Source organism: Ciona robusta, chromosome 2 (genome assembly GCF_009617815.1).
Source record: "Ciona robusta chromosome 2, ASM961781v2".
Taxonomy (NCBI): Eukaryota; Metazoa; Chordata; class Ascidiacea; order Phlebobranchia; family Cionidae; genus Ciona; species Ciona robusta.
Genome location: NC_143236.1, coordinates 4,755,043 through 4,773,443, shown reverse-complemented (window position 1 = coordinate 4,773,443; position 18,401 = coordinate 4,755,043). Strand labels below are relative to the sequence as shown.

General features: G+C 37.1%; 2 protein-coding genes across 9 annotated transcripts; one reads left to right on the top strand and one right to left on the bottom strand.

Moving 5' to 3' along the window:
- Positions 1 to 86: 86 nt before the first annotated feature.
- LOC149740402 (WD repeat-containing protein on Y chromosome-like) lies at positions 87 to 18,393 on the top strand. Of its 6 annotated transcripts, none has more exons than XM_089871782.1 (29): positions 87 to 370; positions 664 to 718; positions 1,014 to 1,107; positions 1,697 to 1,803; positions 2,071 to 2,247; positions 2,327 to 2,446; positions 2,659 to 2,824; positions 3,256 to 3,530; positions 3,976 to 4,091; positions 4,176 to 4,376; positions 4,456 to 4,720; positions 5,205 to 5,343; positions 5,762 to 5,983; positions 6,479 to 6,626; positions 7,041 to 7,090; positions 7,470 to 7,610; positions 7,714 to 7,818; positions 8,290 to 8,466; positions 9,054 to 9,193; positions 9,483 to 9,704; positions 10,261 to 10,485; positions 10,809 to 10,916; positions 11,420 to 11,535; positions 11,926 to 12,105; positions 16,056 to 16,285; positions 16,341 to 16,544; positions 16,601 to 16,703; positions 17,256 to 17,296; positions 17,817 to 18,393. In XM_089871782.1, exons 1-29 carry the CDS (start codon positions 261 to 263, stop codon positions 17,909 to 17,911), a joined length of 4,332 nt encoding a protein of 1,443 aa, XP_089727908.1. In that variant the 5' UTR covers positions 87 to 260; the 3' UTR covers positions 17,912 to 18,393. The 6 variants fall into 6 exon arrangements, with proteins under 6 accessions (XP_089727908.1, XP_089727909.1, XP_089727912.1 ...); XM_089871783.1 differs by having other exon boundaries at positions 1,011 to 1,107; positions 3,979 to 4,091; XM_089871786.1 differs by having other exon boundaries at positions 1,011 to 1,107; positions 16,110 to 16,285.
- Positions 13,365 to 15,195, bottom strand: LOC149740403 (basic phospholipase A2 taipoxin alpha chain-like). Of its 3 annotated transcripts, none has more exons than XM_089871831.1 (4): positions 15,014 to 15,173; positions 14,758 to 14,927; positions 13,961 to 14,079; positions 13,365 to 13,618 (listed from the first exon to the last, which is right to left on the bottom strand). In XM_089871831.1, the coding sequence occupies exons 1-4, from the start codon at positions 15,098 to 15,100 to the stop codon at positions 13,476 to 13,478; spliced, it is 519 nt and encodes a 172-aa protein (XP_089727957.1). In that variant the 5' UTR covers positions 15,101 to 15,173; the 3' UTR covers positions 13,365 to 13,475. The 3 variants fall into 3 exon arrangements, with proteins under 3 accessions (XP_089727957.1, XP_089727958.1, XP_089727959.1); XM_089871832.1 differs by having other exon boundaries at positions 14,758 to 14,961; positions 15,014 to 15,151; XM_089871833.1 differs by having other exon boundaries at positions 13,478 to 13,618; positions 14,028 to 14,079; positions 15,014 to 15,195.
- Positions 18,394 to 18,401: the final 8 nt, after the last annotated feature.

The window sequence follows — 18,401 nt, the reverse complement described above, 5'->3', positions numbered from 1 at the left end:
GTAGCGGCTAGGGGCTGGTGTATGTCATTTGATTATATTAAAACCCCATGTTTGGCGTTTGCGAGATGGAAATCGAAGTTGAAATTATGGTAGATTGTGGGTATTTAACAGCGTGGGAATTAATCAGCTGTTCGTATTTATGATGAGCGATGACGTAACAATACAGTTTCCCACCGGAAATACCGTTACCACAGCAGCGAAAGGGGAAAACATTCTAACGAAATATATTTACAGTGGACACATATGTTCTAAAAGAGCAAATGGAGGCGTCCAATGAACAAACCAACGGAATGCTCACGGTTCCAGGAACAGTTGTGACGAAGCGGAAATCGTTGTTGCCTTACTGTGAATCTGCAAGATTTGTTTCAAGGTAATTTTATTTAGGTAACGATACAGTATAAACGCATTAAAAACGTGCGCCAATTAAAACGGTCACGTTAAAGGTGCATCATACGCAGATTTAAAAGTGCAAAATAAATAATTAGCTGAACAAACACATAAGGAAGCTATGAGCACAATTTGCAACTTAGAGAAATTAAATTTAGTTTACCCTCAAGTTACATTGCATAACTTTTATTCATTTCTTTCGGGTAAGGTTGTGATGATCAATTTGTGCGTAAGATAACATTTAATTTAATGAGTAAACATAAAACGTTTTTTCAGATTGAATATTTTGGCAAAGGCATCGAATGCACATTTAGCAAGCAACCAAAAAAAGGTGAGAATGCGCAAATTCTGCCAAGTAATTATTTAGACGTGCCGCGTGCGAGTCACTTTGTGCTCGGCCTTCTCTTCTAGCGTGTGCCTCACTGCGCCTTTCCCTGTGGTGATTATAGCACATAAAGACCTACGGGAAAAGTTTCCCGGCAAAGTAAACGTTTCATTTGGTGCGACCTATAAGCGATGAAAATAGTGTAGCAGATTTTCTGTTCGACCTTTTTTAAAACATTTAAAATAAGTATACGACAGTCAAGCCCTAAGTCAGGTTTTAGATGCATATTTGGTTTTAGCAGAAAGAAGCCAAATCGAAAGACTCGTCAGGTAAACTTGGAGATGACATGAATCATCATAATTTGAAGGAATTAGAAGAAATTTTTCTCGAAGCAGGTGATAATACACATTGCAGTACAATTTTTTTTTATTGTATAGTAGGATGGGGGAAGATGGGACACCTTTTCATACTATTTTATTGTCCCGCATGGTAGTAAACAAAAAAACATTCAAAGAAATGTAAAACCTTATCCTCACGACTCTAATAGGCCGTTTTTATTTGTTTAGAACATGGTCTGTTTGGATATTATGTGCTAAAGGTGTCCCATCTTCCCCCACACCACTATAATATATTTTGGTTTTCTGTAAGTAGTATATAATGGCTTTACACAATAAAATAACTTTGACCTGTCATTTGAAAATTAATTGCATTGGGTAGTATTGTACTACAAAGCTTAGCAGCAATATGTATTTTTGGTAAATTTAGTTTTAGTAGGTTAATTTGTAATGTTTTACCGAAAATAAAGTTCTTTCTATATTTCTCACCATTTTGAACAATACGTTTAGGTGCATCTATAATTTGTGTAACGTTGCACGATTACATTTTAGCACGTTTATTGATGAAATTACCGTTAACGTGGAAAAGTTAAGTTTGTTTTTCCGTGTAAATTTGATGCACAACTCTATAAATCTATTCCTAATACAGCGGCCGATTGCGACGCCGGGTTGGACATGCAGCAGTTTCGCATTGCTATGAAGCGAACTATGGGCGAACACATCGATGACAATGAACTTGATATGATATTTATGAAGGTGAGTTGAATGAATGAATGAATGAATGAATGAATGAACTTACCTTATCCTCGTGTAGCCGAAAAACGACAGTCGTTATAAAACGAGTTCATACCTCTCGTGGTAGACGAATTCAGCGAATTTTATCTGGTTCTGAGTCTAGATAACCTTGATTTTGTTGGTTGTCTAGCTTGCGGCAAGTTGTAAACCGCAGTGTAGACTGATTGAAAATAAAGTCTTTATTTCTGACACGATCTTTCTGGATCCCTAATCCAAACATATTTCCAGGTTGATACGAATTGCGATGGAACAGTGGATTGGGACGAATACCTTTCCTACATGCTGCTGGAGTATCAGGAGAAAGAAAATATGTTTTCTATGGCCAAGGATTCTCCATTCCCCAATCCTATGGTGGAGAAATCATGTTCACATATAGAATCGATATGCAAAATTAGTATGCTTTTGGTGAGCATAAAAAAAGAACTTTTTTGTGACATTCCGCTATATTTAAATATTAATAAAATATTTTTTTTGACAAAAACAGGCTTATGCGCGACAAACAGCTGCAGATGTTCTGCCTACTGTCGATGAAACAGGTAGTCGTTATATCACCTTGTCTAAAGAAGGGATTTTAAACATCTGGGCCTCCGATTGGCAATTACAGGTGATGATTTAATTAGGCCGTATGTAAATATTCGAATAAATGATACTTATCTATCACCGAGTGGCGGTGCAACGACGGTCGTTGTAACGCGATGTCTTAATTCATACCTATAGTGCCCGTGACCAAGCGTGTTATTGTATTTTTCTGTATTTTTTGTGTATTACTGAAAAGTTAGGTCAGACAATATGTTTAAAAAGGCCTATAATTTCTAGAAATCGTGTACGCTAGAGAGCAGTAGAGGTGTACATAAGCCGCTGTGGGTAACAGACATGGTGTGCATGTCAAACTGTAACTGTATTGTAGTTTCGTCAACCGATTACGAAGTTTCCTTCTATTCCATGACCGGTAATATGATGCAACGAAAATTTCAAATTCAAGGTTTGTTAAAAGTCTACTTGTAACTTTGTAACACATTTCACTATATAATATAAACGTTTTCATTCTTGCAATTATTAGTACTTTATATAGTGAAAGATAAAGCACTTTTTCATTCTATTTTATCGACCCATTTGGTAGTAAACAAAGAACCTAAAGAATTACAACATCGTATCCTCGCAATTTTTCATAGATCGTTGGTAATTGTTTAAAATACGTTTAGAATATATGTCCCATCTTACCCCACATATATCCCATCTTACCCCACATTTGTCACATCTTACCCCACAGTATGTTAGTGCATACAGTTTTTTTAAAACTCTGTATATCCTGTCATTATGTTTTCCACCAAATGGAATAATAAACGGGAATGAAAACCTGGGCCACCTAACACTAATATAAATACATAAACAGTCCCTATACCCCACTCCCAGGTTTAAAGAGTTGCGCCCTTACAATGGACTTCAATTATTCCGTGACCAATCCCAAGCAAAGCATTCTTCTATGGGGCGACACCAATGGAGGAATATACATAATGCGGATTTACGACAACCCCAATATTTGTTTATTTTCATCCGCAAAATGCCCAGGAAACAAATGCACTCCTAGGATTCTCCTGAAGGGGGTTGTCCCCAACGTGATAGCTTCTTATTTCCCGAATGTTCACACCGGTTGGGTACAACAGTTGAAATATTACATCAGCAGGAAAGTAAGTTTTATGGTAAACGGTGAAAGGGTCATGCTGGAGAATATGTATAGGGTGGGGTAAGATAAGACACCTTAGCACATAATATCCAAATACCCAGATCTTGTATTAAATTCTTTGGTCGCTTAGAAAATGGGACGAGAGAAAAGAGTCAAAAGTTGTCCCAACTTCCCCACCCTAGTATATAGGTTGGGTAAGATGGACCGTGTTTTCATTTTCTTGATCATCCCATTTGCTACTAAACAAAGAATGTTTACAGAATTACATCACCGTATCCCCATGACTCTTTAAATAGCGTTGTTAAATACAGTTAAATATGGTTTAAAGATCTAGGATATAATATGTTAACAGTATTCATCTTACCCCACACTCTATTTTAAGTTAAACAGCATTGGAAATTGATTACCGGCCAATGAACTAATATAATTTATGTCACTCCACGCCTCAGCAGGGTCAAGAATGTTTCGTTTCCGGATCAATGGAGGAAGAGAAGGCGCTCAACTTCGCTGACGTCACACAGAAAGTATCCGGCTCTGGGAAAGAGCAAAGTGTCGTCATAAATAGGTTGGTTTTTCAACTTAAATTCTTTGTACCACACCTCAAACATTTTTAAATATTCGGACCATGATTCAAGCAGTCGTTTTTCAGAAAATCTTCTTTTCGAATTCGGAAAGGAGTAGTTTGTCTCGATTATGATCCTGACTGGAACCTCATTGTGACGGGAAGCCGTGATTGTGACGTCAGAATATGGAATCCATACGTCGTGAGCAAATCTTCTGCTGTGTTGAAAGGTCACACTTTCGCAGTCATACAGGTTCATGTAAGAGGCGGCGAACATCAGATCATAAGGTCGGTTTACTTAGAAAATAAAAACGATTTATATCTTCATTGTATTTTCACAACTCACCCATTTAATTTTCTCTTATAGTGTAAGCAAGGACAAAAACATTCGAATCTGGGACCTTCGAGATTATTCGTGCAAGCAGAATATACACAGCAGAAATGTGAACTTGGGTCGCCTGGATGTTAGCGCGACTTTTGTCAATGATCGAACAAAGGAACTCATTCTAGCGACCAATCAAATCGGTTTATTTCAAGTACGCGGCGCCTCAACGCCAAGTCATAAACGCGGTTGGGTGAGAAGCCACCACAAGCCGATCACGTGTGTTTTATACAACAAACTCTTTAAACAGGTTTGTCTTGGTTTATGAACCGTTGCTGCCCTACGTATCGTAATTCTATGCATTATTGCAACTGGTGTCCCTATGTTTCAACGTTATACACATGTCGTCTTCACCAGGGTGAAGTTTATATATTCAACATAAACCTAACTGTGTTGATGTTAGTTACACAGTTTGATCGTTTCGTTCGTCCCCTTTTGCCGCAACTTTATTTGGTTGACGTTTCGTTCCATTTTGCAAAATCGACCATTTTGTATCCTTAAACCAGACACTGTCTCTAAAAATTAAAAAGAAAAAAATCGATCAGCGTATGTGTCTTTGTACAAAGACAGTTAACCGACATATTTCTCCAATCCAGTGGTCAATAATAGATTATACTAATTGCTAGCCATGCAGCCTATACAAAAACGCTGTCTTTTCTTGCCACTTAAGAATAAAATAAGTTACACTCGTTCATTCATACCTTCATGTATTAACGACAAACTGATTTTAACAGATAGTAACAGGCAGTGATGACTCAATGGTGGCCACATGGGATCTCAACACTGGTACAAAGACGATGCAGTTTTGTACCGAACGAGATGTCGAAATTACAAGCATGGCATTCGACCCAACCTATCGAAGACTAGCTACCGGTAACTTTGTTTATTAACAACAGTTATAAGAAACTGCGATATAATTATTTTGGGAGCATTTACATATCCAGCATTCCCGTATTATTCGGTTTTATCTGTTCTGTTGTAACAATATTTTGGCACTATCTATTTTTTAAAACATATTTCTAAATAGAATAACGTTTTTGTTTGCAATTAAAGGCATTTGTTTATCCAGTTTTTCCGTATTATTCAGTTTTATCTATTCCGTTTTAATATTATTTTTGCACCAACTAACGTTCAAAAACATGTTTATAACAGGTATACCATTTTTTGTTCAAAATACAGTGAAATTAAAAAGGTATATTTTGTGTAATGTACTTATTTTTAACCTGATTTAAAATTCTCCTCAATACGAAGTCACACATTCGTTTGAACTTGAACGAACTTTGTTATGCAGGGTCAAGAAACGGCTCCATAGCGCTTTGGAATTTCAACAACGGTGCTTGTCTCCGCCGGTTGCCGAAGACAGACGAACTTGAAATTGCTGACGTCGTATTCTGTAAACGACGAATAGTTTCTGCGGGTTGGAACAAACACGTGACCACTTTCGCCGATTCTTACGAAGACGAAACTTCGAGAAAATTTAAACGTTGTCATAGCGACGATATATTGAGTTTGGGTAAGAATTAAACTATTAAGATATTTAAACCATTAAAATGGTAAGATGGGGCTTGTTTCGTACTCTTTTTTTGTCCGGTTTGGTAATAAGCAAACATTATTTACGTAACTACATATCCACAGCCTTAAAACTTGTTGTTAATACAAAAAAAGGTTTGGTAATTAATAAAAGCACGGTCAGAAAATATAGGACATCTTATATACAGTACTATTATTAATTGTGGTTATGCGACGCATTCTCACAGTTTAGATGGTTTAATTATAGATTGCATTCCCAAGTGACAAAGATTATGTCTGGCATAGGCATACATTTACAACTTCAGATATACCGCTTAGTAGTAAACAAAGAAAATTCAAGGAATTAATTATAAAACCGTATCCTCATGACTCACGAAGACCGTTGTTAATTGTTTAAAACACGATCAGGATATTTGGATATTCTGTGCTGAAGGTGTCCCAATCTCCCCCCACTCTACTATGTTTAATATATTTCCAGCTTATCACTACCGAGACTCAACCATGGCCACAGCTTCCTACGATGGCGATATCTTTGTATGGTCGATGGACACAGAAGACGTGGTCATAGCGTTAAACATGTTTGAAAGCATTCTTCCAATACATCTTCCTCCAAATAAAAAGCATTCGTAAGTTAAAGAACTAATTTTCCTTGTACAAGACTGAACCTATATATCTTATGCATATACTTTTATTCAAGTTGGAACAGTTTAATGCTGTTATAATTAAATGACAGAAGTCCTTTATTTTCTTTGTAGAACGTATAATAGTCACGCCTTTTATTCATTAACCACTGTCATTTTTTTGATTATAGCGTGTAGCCTGCAGTGCGCATTTCATTTTAGTGTTACTTACCATATTTTCTCATTTTGTTTGCTTAACATAAGTAAAGCTATTATCTATTAATCATCGCCAACCTTTTGAGCAACCTGTTTGAGCCTACTGTATACGTTTTTCGTTTTGGTATTACTTTTTCTTGTTTATTATTCTCACAAAAATGACACAGTAAATAGTAAAAACTGACTTATTAAGCTGTTTTACAGCTCCAGTTCATCAAGGATTCCACTGAGCAGTTCTACTAAGCGAACTCAAGGTAAGTTAATTTACAATACGTTGCTATACCCAAAAATTGCGCTATACCGAAAAGATGATAATCGTACAGATTTTTTATGATCTTTTGGTAGATTTTTTCATGGAACAGGTTGATAGAGAAGTCATACGTTAAGTTAAAAGCAATTCTATTTATTTAATTTATATAATAGTTTGAGTTTGGAGTAAGGTACTGCCTGCCAGCTTAGCATTGGAGTAAGATACCAGCATTAGCGTATAACTTGAGTTAAGATAACGTTATATAAAATACTCTGGAATTGGATCCCTAGCAGCTGAATCCCACATTTCCCGATCTTGTTTTATAGATGAAAGCATGTCTCATCTTACCCCACCTTAATATACTCAATTTTCTTTCTCTTCAGCTTGGGGGTCGAGACAAGGTACCCCCACTGCTGGTACATCGAACGTAGGAACAAACCTACATACTCCCGAGTCGAAAATTGAAAGATGGTTTCCTGATTATTTACCTTGGAATCACCAAAGTGACGTCACAAACGACCAAGGTATGTGGGTTTTTAAGTTAAAAAAATGACGTCATATTTATGTAAAGACTTCGAATATTTTTATATTTTTGTAATTTTTACAATGTTTTATATTTTTATATAGACTCTGAGAGCGACGACGCCTCCAGTGATGGTGGAAGTTGCGCCTCTACGGACCGAAAACATTCGCCGGCAGAGAGAGTGGTGAATAAATTGAAATTCTTACAAGGTAAAAATTTGGTATAACAAAAAAAATTGGTACATCTGGTGTCTTTCACCAAAAACGCGTGAATTAAAAACTATATTATTAATTCAGCCATTCAGTCGTTTATTAAGCATGTTTTGTACAGTTTACGGCGCTATCTTATATAGAGAGTCGCGGGCCAAGGTTACAATAATTCTTTGAACATTCTTTGTTTATTGCCAATGGGTCGAGAAAAACTAACAAAAACTTCCAACTATATAGTAGGGTGGGGGAAGATGGGACACTTTTAGCACATGATATCCAAATATCCTGATCGTGTTTTAAACAATTAACAACGGTCTATGGGAGTCCTGAAGATGCGGTCAACCGCATCTTCATATGTTCTTTGTTTACTACCAAATGGGACGAGAAAATAGAATGATAAAGTGTCCCATCTTCCCCCGACCTACTATACTATATACGAATCTTTCAAAATAAACTAAAAAACATCTACAGGCCGTCGTAGCGATGAAAACACAGCGACGTTGATTGCCGCAGTTGCCAACGGATTTGTAGCTGCGTGGTCGGTGCATCAGAAAGGTGGTTTGCTCGGTTATTTTGAAGCAGTGGCCCACAAGAACGAGGTGGTGTTGGCAATGGAAACAGATGAAGATTCTGAGATACTTATAACGGGTAGGTTTCGTTCTTTTTTTTCAAACAATAACAAACATTCTTTTAATACCTTTTTCATTAATCACACCATAATGAATAATAAATTTTGGTTTCATTTTGAGACGGAAATATACCGCAAAATGACATTCGTTTGGTGATTATGTATAAGAATATCTGGTTTCGGAAATAAATGCAGTATATGGGATATTTGCTAAACTTAATGGGAATAATATCACTTATACTGTAAAATGAATGAATGAAACTTACATGGCCGCGTGGTGGGCCAGCGACAGTCGTTTTACATCACGGGTGTTCAATTATTTCGTAGCACCGTGCCTTCTTGCGAGTTATATAGTAGGATGGGAGAAGATGGGACACCTTATTATTCTGTTTTCTCGTCATAATTGAAAGTGGACCAAAGAATTTAAAGAATCATGAAACCGTACATAGACTGTTGGTAATTGTTTAAAACACGATCAAGATATTTAGACATTCTGTGCTAAAAGTGTCCCATCTCCCCCCATCCTATTATACTACATAACGTTGAGGGTGAATAAGTTAAGCAATCTATTCTTCACATGTGTATAATACAACGTAGTTATATTTAGGCGACAGTCGAGGTTACATCAAAATGTGGGACATGTCGTCATATTGCAACGGAAGTGACGTCAAGCAGCGACGAGAAAGTTTTAAAACGTCATCAGCTCCGTCAAATGGGGACAATAACATTGGTTGTTTTACAGATGGGGTAAGTTAGGTCGTAAAACTCTGTGTGGTGCTTTTGTAAGAAGTTGTATTTATGCCAAATACATAATTTGTGATTACATTTCAAGTACAATACTAAACATATCTGAAGCAAAGGGTATATTTTAGTTTAACACCCACGCAGTCATATGTGGTAAATCGTAAGCGGCACAGTGTGTATGAACAAAAACAGTCACCTTTACCTCGCTATATGACGCAAAGATTAATAAGCCACACAATCAATGCTTACATACTTCTTACTGCATTAGTAAATCAAAGTCACTTTATTTCAGCGTTTCACCGTACCGACCTACCAACCTTTTAGCAAACCCCCGCCCCTTATTTGGTCACTGCGTGGCCACACGAAAGCGGTGACTTCGATCGTCTATATTGAAGAAAAGGAATTGATAGGAACGGGTAGCACAGACTGCAGTGTTCGGTTGTGGTCTGTGAATGGAAGGTATTTGGGAACCTTTGGACAGAAAGAACCATGGAAGTTACAGTTTCCTGTAAAGGTGATTATGTAACTAAATTAAGACACTTTAAGGGGCAATTTCTGTAACCCACTGGTCACTAATAGGTTGTCCAAATTATCAGCCATACGAAAAAATAAAAAAATTCAACTAATAATCACTTACAAAGTAACATACATAGTAACTCGTAAGTTGATAAGAGGTGCATGAAACCCCAACGCGTGTTATAACGTCTGTGAGTTTCCAGTCACGCGGATAAAGTAAGTTAATTACGTTCATTCATTCAATAGTCTTATATAGCAAGGTGTACAAAGAAGGTATATAGTAGGGTGGGGGGAGATGAGACACCTTTGGGACATTATATCCAAATATCCTGATCGTGTTTTAAACAATTAACAACGGTCTATGGGAGTCGTAAGTGTCCACATCACAGCAATGCAATCCCTAAATGCAGTTATCAGTACTTGTGAGTTTTATAGATTGACCATTAATCCGGACTTAACAATAGTTCTTTGTATCGAGATGATTTGTAGCTCTGATTTGTTCTTTTCAAACTTTTTGTTGGTTTTAAATAAATAACCTTGTCATTTAACTTCAGGAAAAGGAACTTTCAGTGCTTTGCCCTGATGACGTGAGACGCGTGGCATCTCCGACCACATTACGGCAAATAAAAGGCGGCGTACACATACAATGGAAACAAGTACAGCACGCTGTTAACTTCATGGGGAAAGCAAGAGGCGTGTTTAACATCACGAAGAAGATGTCAACACATCAAGAAGAGATTAAGGAACAATTTAATGACGTGTGTAACTCTTTTATCAAGGTAAGTTGCGGAAGGACTCTGCAAACTAAATGATAATTGTATATGTATTTAAAACAGTATTCTAAACTTCTAGCTTCGGGGACTCTGGATCCGGCCTGGTCTCTGTGTAGTCCCTCGCGCTGGTTCAGAGACTGTAAATAGTAAAGAAAACAAATTTTATTTAACTAGTGAAAATAATGTCCCTAGTTAAAAGTTCCCGCTAACCCTATATGTGTTTTTCCCTATTTTATAAATTTCTGCCACATACATACTCTGTGGCGTGGCCGCGCAGTTACGTTATAGGTATTTGTGTTTTAGGTCTAATTTCCTTTTTATGTTTGAAGGAGAAAGCGGTACGGAGGAATACACTCAATGATCGCAGAGGAAGCATGACTGTGTGGGTTGGGGATTCCCCGCATTCGATACTGGCTGACTTAAAAGCTAATCCAATGGTGAGTACGTGTGCAACTATATATTGTAGAATAGAACATTTTTCATTCTCTCTTCTTTTTCCATTTGGTAGTAAACAAAAATGTGTATATAGTGTTCAATAACCGCATTCTCACGACTTTAAAACAACGTTGTAAATTGTTTAGAGCACGATCAGAAAATATGGGTTTTATGTGCTAACGGTATTACATCCTGTATCCCACAGTACTATATAGAGATGTGTATTAAACTTTACATGTATGTGTCTAATAGTTGATGTATAGTAAGGTGGGGGAAGATGGGACACCTTTTTATTCTGTTCTGTCGTTCCATTTAGTAGCAAACAAAAAACATTCAAAGACTTATTAAACCGTATGCTCACGACTACCATAAACCATTGTTGTTTGTTTAAATCACAATCAGGATGTTTGGATACTGGTGCTAAAGGCGCCCCAACTTTCCCCACCCTACTATATACCTCATTGTGTCTTGTAACGTGTTGATCATCATTATCTTCAATCTCAAGGCGGAAAGAACGTTCCAAAAAATTCAAAAGGAAGGAATTAAGAGCGCCCACCTTGGAAAAATTAACTACAAGCCAAAGAATCGACACAAGGAGTCGAAAATCGATCGCGTCATCAGGTGGTTACGTCATTCCACGAAATCTTTCTACACAGTTGAATTTTTGCTTAGGACGTATTTTTGTACTTTCGTTCATGGACCAAAATTTTATTTTTTTTATTTTCGCTTGTGGAACAGAATTTTTTATTTTTAATATTTTTTGGTATTTTCGCTTAGAACAGAATTTTATATTTTTCACATTTTTTTGGTATTTTCATATAGAACAGAATTTTACATTTGTAACGTTTTTTTGTATTTTCGCTTAGAACATAATTTTACATGTTTAACGTTTTTTTTTTTTATTTTCGCTTGGCCAAAATTTACATTTTTATATTTTCGCTTAAAACAGAATTTTAATTTTTTTCTTCTATTTTTGCTTAGAACAGAACTATATACGTTTTAAACTCGCAGATGGAGTGAGCAGCACCCCATAATATATCGTGCTTTGCCATATTCTGACATCGAAACACCTCAAACCAGGGAAATACCAGAATGCTTGCGACATTGGTACCGTGGCGACACCAAACTTGCTAAACATGCTAACATAGTCATAGCAAGACAACGAGCATTGGGATTTCTCAAACCAGTCATGTAAGTCTACATATAGTTGGTATGGTAATTTGTAGGCGCTAAAAGACGAAAAAAAAGACGAAAAAGTTAATTAGACGATGGGGATTATAATAGGAGTACGTAAGCCAATATATTAAGATCTAGCAGTACAAACTTCTAATCTAATCGTGATTTATATTTATTCATATACAGGCTTTTTCGTTATGCTGTATTCGTATAGTATTATGTTAGTATTCCTATAAACGAAAAGCCTACTTCGCGCGTGAGTTCTTGGGGTTTGGCATTTGTGTTTTAAACAGGAAATATCTGTCTCATGTTATAATTACATTTACCGACACTGTCGTATAAACTGAACATGTTAACAGACGAACATGCTCCCCTGATTATAAAACTGTGACCCAACGCCGCCGAACGTCGCGCAAAACCTCACCCTGTCCGTCAGCAGTCAGCGACAGAAATTCTTCGACAGCTAGTCTCAGTTTCAGAGAGAGTTCCGTAGCTTTAGCCACCTCAAGTGCAAGTGTGCTACCTGCCCCACAATCTAGCCTTTGCGTGACGTCATTCTTAGATGACGTCACGGAAGCAGATACGAAATTACAAACCAGAACCAGTGTCTCGGAAAGGCAAACGCGTTAGTTTAAATCGTTCACAAACACTACGCTGCTAATGAGTGGCTCATATATCTCAGAGTCAACTACAATAAATTAAGTAGTCTTTAATGATGTATTTTGGTAAAATGTTTTGATACATTAAACTTAAAGTATTTGTCATTAATTTTCGATTGGTGGATATTGAAGCAGCTGTCCGCCTACAATTCAACGAGGTTTACTGAATACGTTTGTTAACACCATGTTATATCTACGACTGTTAAATTTATTTCGATACTACAAACAGATTGTCCGGCGCCGTGATTAGCGCGCCTGCCTGTAACCGTTAGGTAATGAGTTCAAGGCTCGTCGCTGCTACCATTGTGGGCGTATGTGTCCTTGGGCAAGACACTTAACGACAATTGCTCCAACCCAGTGGCCACAAATGGGTTGTCCAAATTATCAGCCATACATAAAAAAAATGAAAAAAAAACAAAAATAATCACCCACAATGTAACATGCATGGTAACTCGTAAGCTGGCATGAGGTGTTAAACCCGTGTGATAACGACTGCCGTTTTCCGGCCACGCGAGGATAAAGTAAGTTACATACTTACATTACATTCATTCAGATTACTTCGAAGGTAAAAAGCAATCAGAAAAAAATATTTTGATTTATCAAGCATGACAAAAATGGCATTTCTTGAAATTTTATTAAACAACTCGCTCGATAAAACATTGTCGGTATAAAAGTACAAATATTTAGTTTGAAAAAATATTCTAAAAACACGCAGAAATATGATTGCTAGCTGAGGTCACTCATGTGGAAACACCTTCCTTGGTCAATATCTTTATACGCCCTGTTATATTTCGCTCTGTTGGTCGCAAAACACTCCGCAGCTTTTACGTCACATTGGCACAGGTCTTGCTTCCACGATGAACCGTTATCTGTAACCAGAAATATCATTAAATTGGGCGTGTGTAACTCCCAGGCGTATGCAACTCTTTTAGTAATTCTGTTCTCCATATAAACTGAAGCGATTATATTCAAGGGTTAGAAACAACAATCTTTTAACCAGGACAGCTAAACTGCGTGGGTGGTTACAAGAGGTACAGAAGTAGAAAGGGGTGTAAAATGATAATTGTGTTCATGGGAAAGCAGAAGTAACCATAATAGGTAAAACTCCCAATATAGTCTAAAATTAAATGATTACATCATATCCACGTAATGAAACCACGCAACCTAAGATTTAGTTCCGCATTTTACAAACATTTTCTCCTTACACTTACAGCAAGTTATTCGCTTCCCATGACACTGATAATTGTAGTGGGTGAAGTATATTTGCCACTTCCATACCTTGTGTCGAAGTCTAGTTTCTTTGTAACACGAGTCATGCTCCATGCAACATCTAATAAGTGATTTATATCGCTCGTTAAAAAGGAAATTTCCAAGAATTTAACGGCCCTCCTAGGTTAAACCACAAAATTTACGTAAACTTTCGTTTTCGAGTGTTAGAACTTCTAGCCCTATTTAATGTTACGGCCGTGGCTCGTCCCAATTAAGAATAAGCTTTAACGTTTCGACCCTTAACGAGCTTTAATGAATAGCGAAGTGGTTCACTTATACAGCTCATGCACGTTACTTTCTAATAAGGTTCCCCACAGTGCAGCTTTTCATAGGCGAACGTCGGGTATTTCCTAATTAGAAAGTGGCAGTGCAACGCACCATTTATAGTTTTAAAGTAATAGTAGGGTGGGACATGTTTTCATACTCCTTTCTTGTCCCATCTGGTATAGTAAAGAAACAACATTTGTTAACTGTTTTAAACACAATCATAAATATTGGATTTAGGTGCTAACGATATCATACCTTAACCCATAGTACCATACTATTATTGTCCAACTCCCGAACACCAAAATAAACACCAGTTGAAAAAACAAACAAAAAAATTCCCTAAATAAAGTAACGTACTTGGTTACTCGTAAGCCGACATAGGTTGTTTGCAACATAAACCCGTGTTAAACGACATTCGTTTTCCAGCCACGCGAGGACAAAGTTAAATGTTACAATACAAAACAGAACTTACTCGTCTATAACGTCAAGGGGGTCGCCTTTTCCTCCCATTCCACAATGACAACCATAGTCGTTGTAATTTTCCATGGTCCACATTGGAAATTGGTGGTCGAGACCTTCCGCGCACTGAACCATGACACCGAACTGCCAAATACTGCGACGATGCCTTGAGGTTTCGTGTTTCTGCATCGAAAAAGCTATTTCTAATATTGGCGAACTATAAAGAAAATGGTCATGATGAAATTGTACGCGAAGTTATATTAACTCACTTTTACAAAGCTGCCACGGAGTAAGTCTTGGTTGCACGTTACGAATCCAACAAGAGAAAACATTGCAAGAAAACTCTGAAATTCCATTGCTCTGCAAGGTCAACCTTTTCCCTTAGGGTTCAAATAACAATTCTCCATCTCCTTCTGTATTCTGCTGCTATTTATACGTTCGCGAAATGCCTTTTTTCTTAGCGTAGGCGTTCGGCGACATCGTCGTGTGTTGGCGATGGCATTAACAAAACGTGCAAATCCTGCCCTGTTTACATTACGACGCCCATTAAGAAAGGGCAAACGCATAAGATGCATTAACAGACAATTCTGTGCCACCCCGAAGGCAAAGGGGAAACCCATGGCGTTTAGACTTTTAATTGTGCCTATAATTAAACTGTTTCACTGTTTCAGCAGCGTAGCTGCTGGTGTAGCAAGTGCAATCATTCGCGCTTTATAAATATGGGTTAGGAACTTGCCTCTAGTAGGTGGGGAAGATGGGGCACCTTAATTCTATTTTTTGGCCCATTTGGTAGTAAAGAACATTCAAAAAATTATAAAACCGTATCCTTACAACCCCCATAGATCGTTGTTATAATTGTTTAAAACACGATCACAGTATTTGTATATTACGTGTTAAAAGTGTTATATCTTACCCAAACGACTATATCAATTGTCTTTAGTATTTCATCGTTAATGTAAGATCGCGGCAAAACTCTGTAGAGCATATACCGCACAACATCTTCCTACGCACAAGAGTACAGGCAAGTCAACTAATGGTGTGTAACACGGATGTTTTTGCCTACTTCCACCTGTCTGTTATCTATTTTGCTTTTATTTGGTACTTTGTTTGTAGTTCATATGCGGTTAATTATGTTTCATTTACAGACTTGCGCACTTTCACATGCGTGTATGATTAAACACTGATGATGGTGGTATTACGGTAGACGCAATATAAATTTGGTAGGAAAGCGTTAACGGGTTTACTTTGTATTATCTGTGCTTATAGTAACCTAAATATTGTATGTTTTCCATTCGCGTCTGTTATATACAGTATGAAAGCGTTATTGGTGTTGGTTTCAATAGTTCATTTAACTTTCGGCCACAGCTGTTTCTCGCCAGAAGGAAATTATGACTATTATGCCATGTCGCAAAATCGGCAACAGACCCTAAATATCAGACAAGCAGAAAACAAATGCAAATCACTTGACGGATGTTTGGCTTTTTCAAATCTTGCCGAGGTGGAAAGGTTCTTGCTGGTGAAAAACAAGAGTAATAGAACTGGTAAGCCATTCAACACGAAAATCAATATCCGCATTGTAACCATATATTTTTTTAGCATGGTACATCGGGTTGATAAAAACTGAACGCGGTTGGACTTGGTCTGATGGATCCCTTCTTAACGATAATTTGTCCAATTGGCAGAATAATAAACAATTGACCAAGATTGACAATTGCGTTGTTCTGACACAGTGGTCGAATTACAAATGGATTGTTCGTAGTTGCTCAAGAGTTATCAACTTCGTTTGTCAACGAGCAATAGGTATAGGTTTCGATCAGTAGGGTCTTACTATTTAACTTATAAAAGGTGTTTTACAGTGGTAGAGACTTCTACACTACATGAAGAAGCGTTTTACCCAGTGGTGGGCCTCTGCGGGTTATTAGCCCTTTGCTGTGTGGGCCTTCTCATCATGTATAAACGGTAATTCAATTGCATTTGCTGCTGTGTACCAATATGTTGACCAGTTTATCATATAGTACTGTGGGATAAGATTGGACACCGTCAGCAAACAATATACAAATATCCTGATTGTGTTTTAGACATTTAACAACAAGAGATTATATATTATTTTGAATAAACTTAGTTTTCAACCAGTTAGAAAGTTAAATAGAATAAAAAGTGTCCCATCTTACCCCATCATGCGGTACCAACTTTGTTGCAATCAGACATAATAATTGAATTCTAAATGGAATTATATATTTGGTTTCAAGGCTCGTCGTTGCTATACCATTGTGGGCGTATGTGTCCTTGGGCAAGACACTTAACGGCATAATTGCTTCAACCCAGTGTTCACTATTCGGTTGTCCAAATTATTAGCCATACATAAAAAATCAAAAAAATTAATCATCCACAAATACATACATAGTAACTCGTAAGCTGGCACGAGTTATATGAACACCTGTGTTATAACGACTGTCGTTTTCCGGCCACGCGAGGATAAAGTAGGTTACATTCTTTATATCATATTTTTAGAAAATCGACAGCGGGAGACCGAGCAAACCTCGTGAACAACGGTAAGCACTAACGCTGTATAGTAGGGTGGGATAAGATGTGAAACCTTTTCATTCTATATTTTGTTTTTGGTAGTAAACAAAGAACGCTCAAAGAATTATAAAACCGTATCCTCCCGACTCTCAGCAATGACGGTTGTCGATTGGTTAAAACACGATCTGGAAATTTGGATATTATGTGCTAAAAGTGTCCAATTTTACCCCACAGTACTATATAGTACTATGATAAGATTGGATATAAAGTTAACACTTTAAAGTTAAACCCGTATTTCCTGATCGTAGTTTAAACAATTAACAACGCTATTTTAGTCGCGCGGCTGTATAATTCTGTAAATACTTTTTGTTTGAATGTAATATTTTTTTTACTAACAAATAGGACGAGAAACGAGAATAAAACATGACCCATCTCATCCTACTGTAGCCACAAAACTTCACCACTTATCGTGGCATCATTATAATTTTTTTCCCATGTAAAATTTATATAAGATTGGTTATAAATTAAATGTTACCTAAACTTAAACAGAAGTTGCAGTTGTACACCGAAATGTGATATACCAAGCGGAAACCATCGGTAATTATGAGGAAGTTTCACCCAGATACGATGAAGTATGCCATTAAAACTATAATATCTTATAACCCAGCACACTGCGTGCATGAAAACAGATTATAGACAAGCCGTTATTGCTACGTCAAAGCGACTTCCGCATATATCACGTGACCGCTAAATGTCCTGTATATGTCGTCACACTATTCGTCTCGAATCTACGTCAGTAACTGAGTTACTTCATATCAATTGGGACCATTTTACTTGGTGTCCTATAAAGTCCTAAACCACTGGTCTTATACACTACATCGGCATGCTTTCGTGATAACTCCATTTATTTATATATCAAACTTGTTATGTCTGTACTTAATTAAATATATCTAAATGAAACAGAACCGCCCTCGAACTTTTATATTTACTATGCGTGTAACATGTAATTTTAAAATATTTTATGTGGTCTATGTATTTACTGATTGCGTCAATTTTACCTGTTTTCTTAATTCTCTAACGTCGGTAATACATTTAAATATGGTCAGATTAAAATCGTTTTGGAGAAGTACTGTA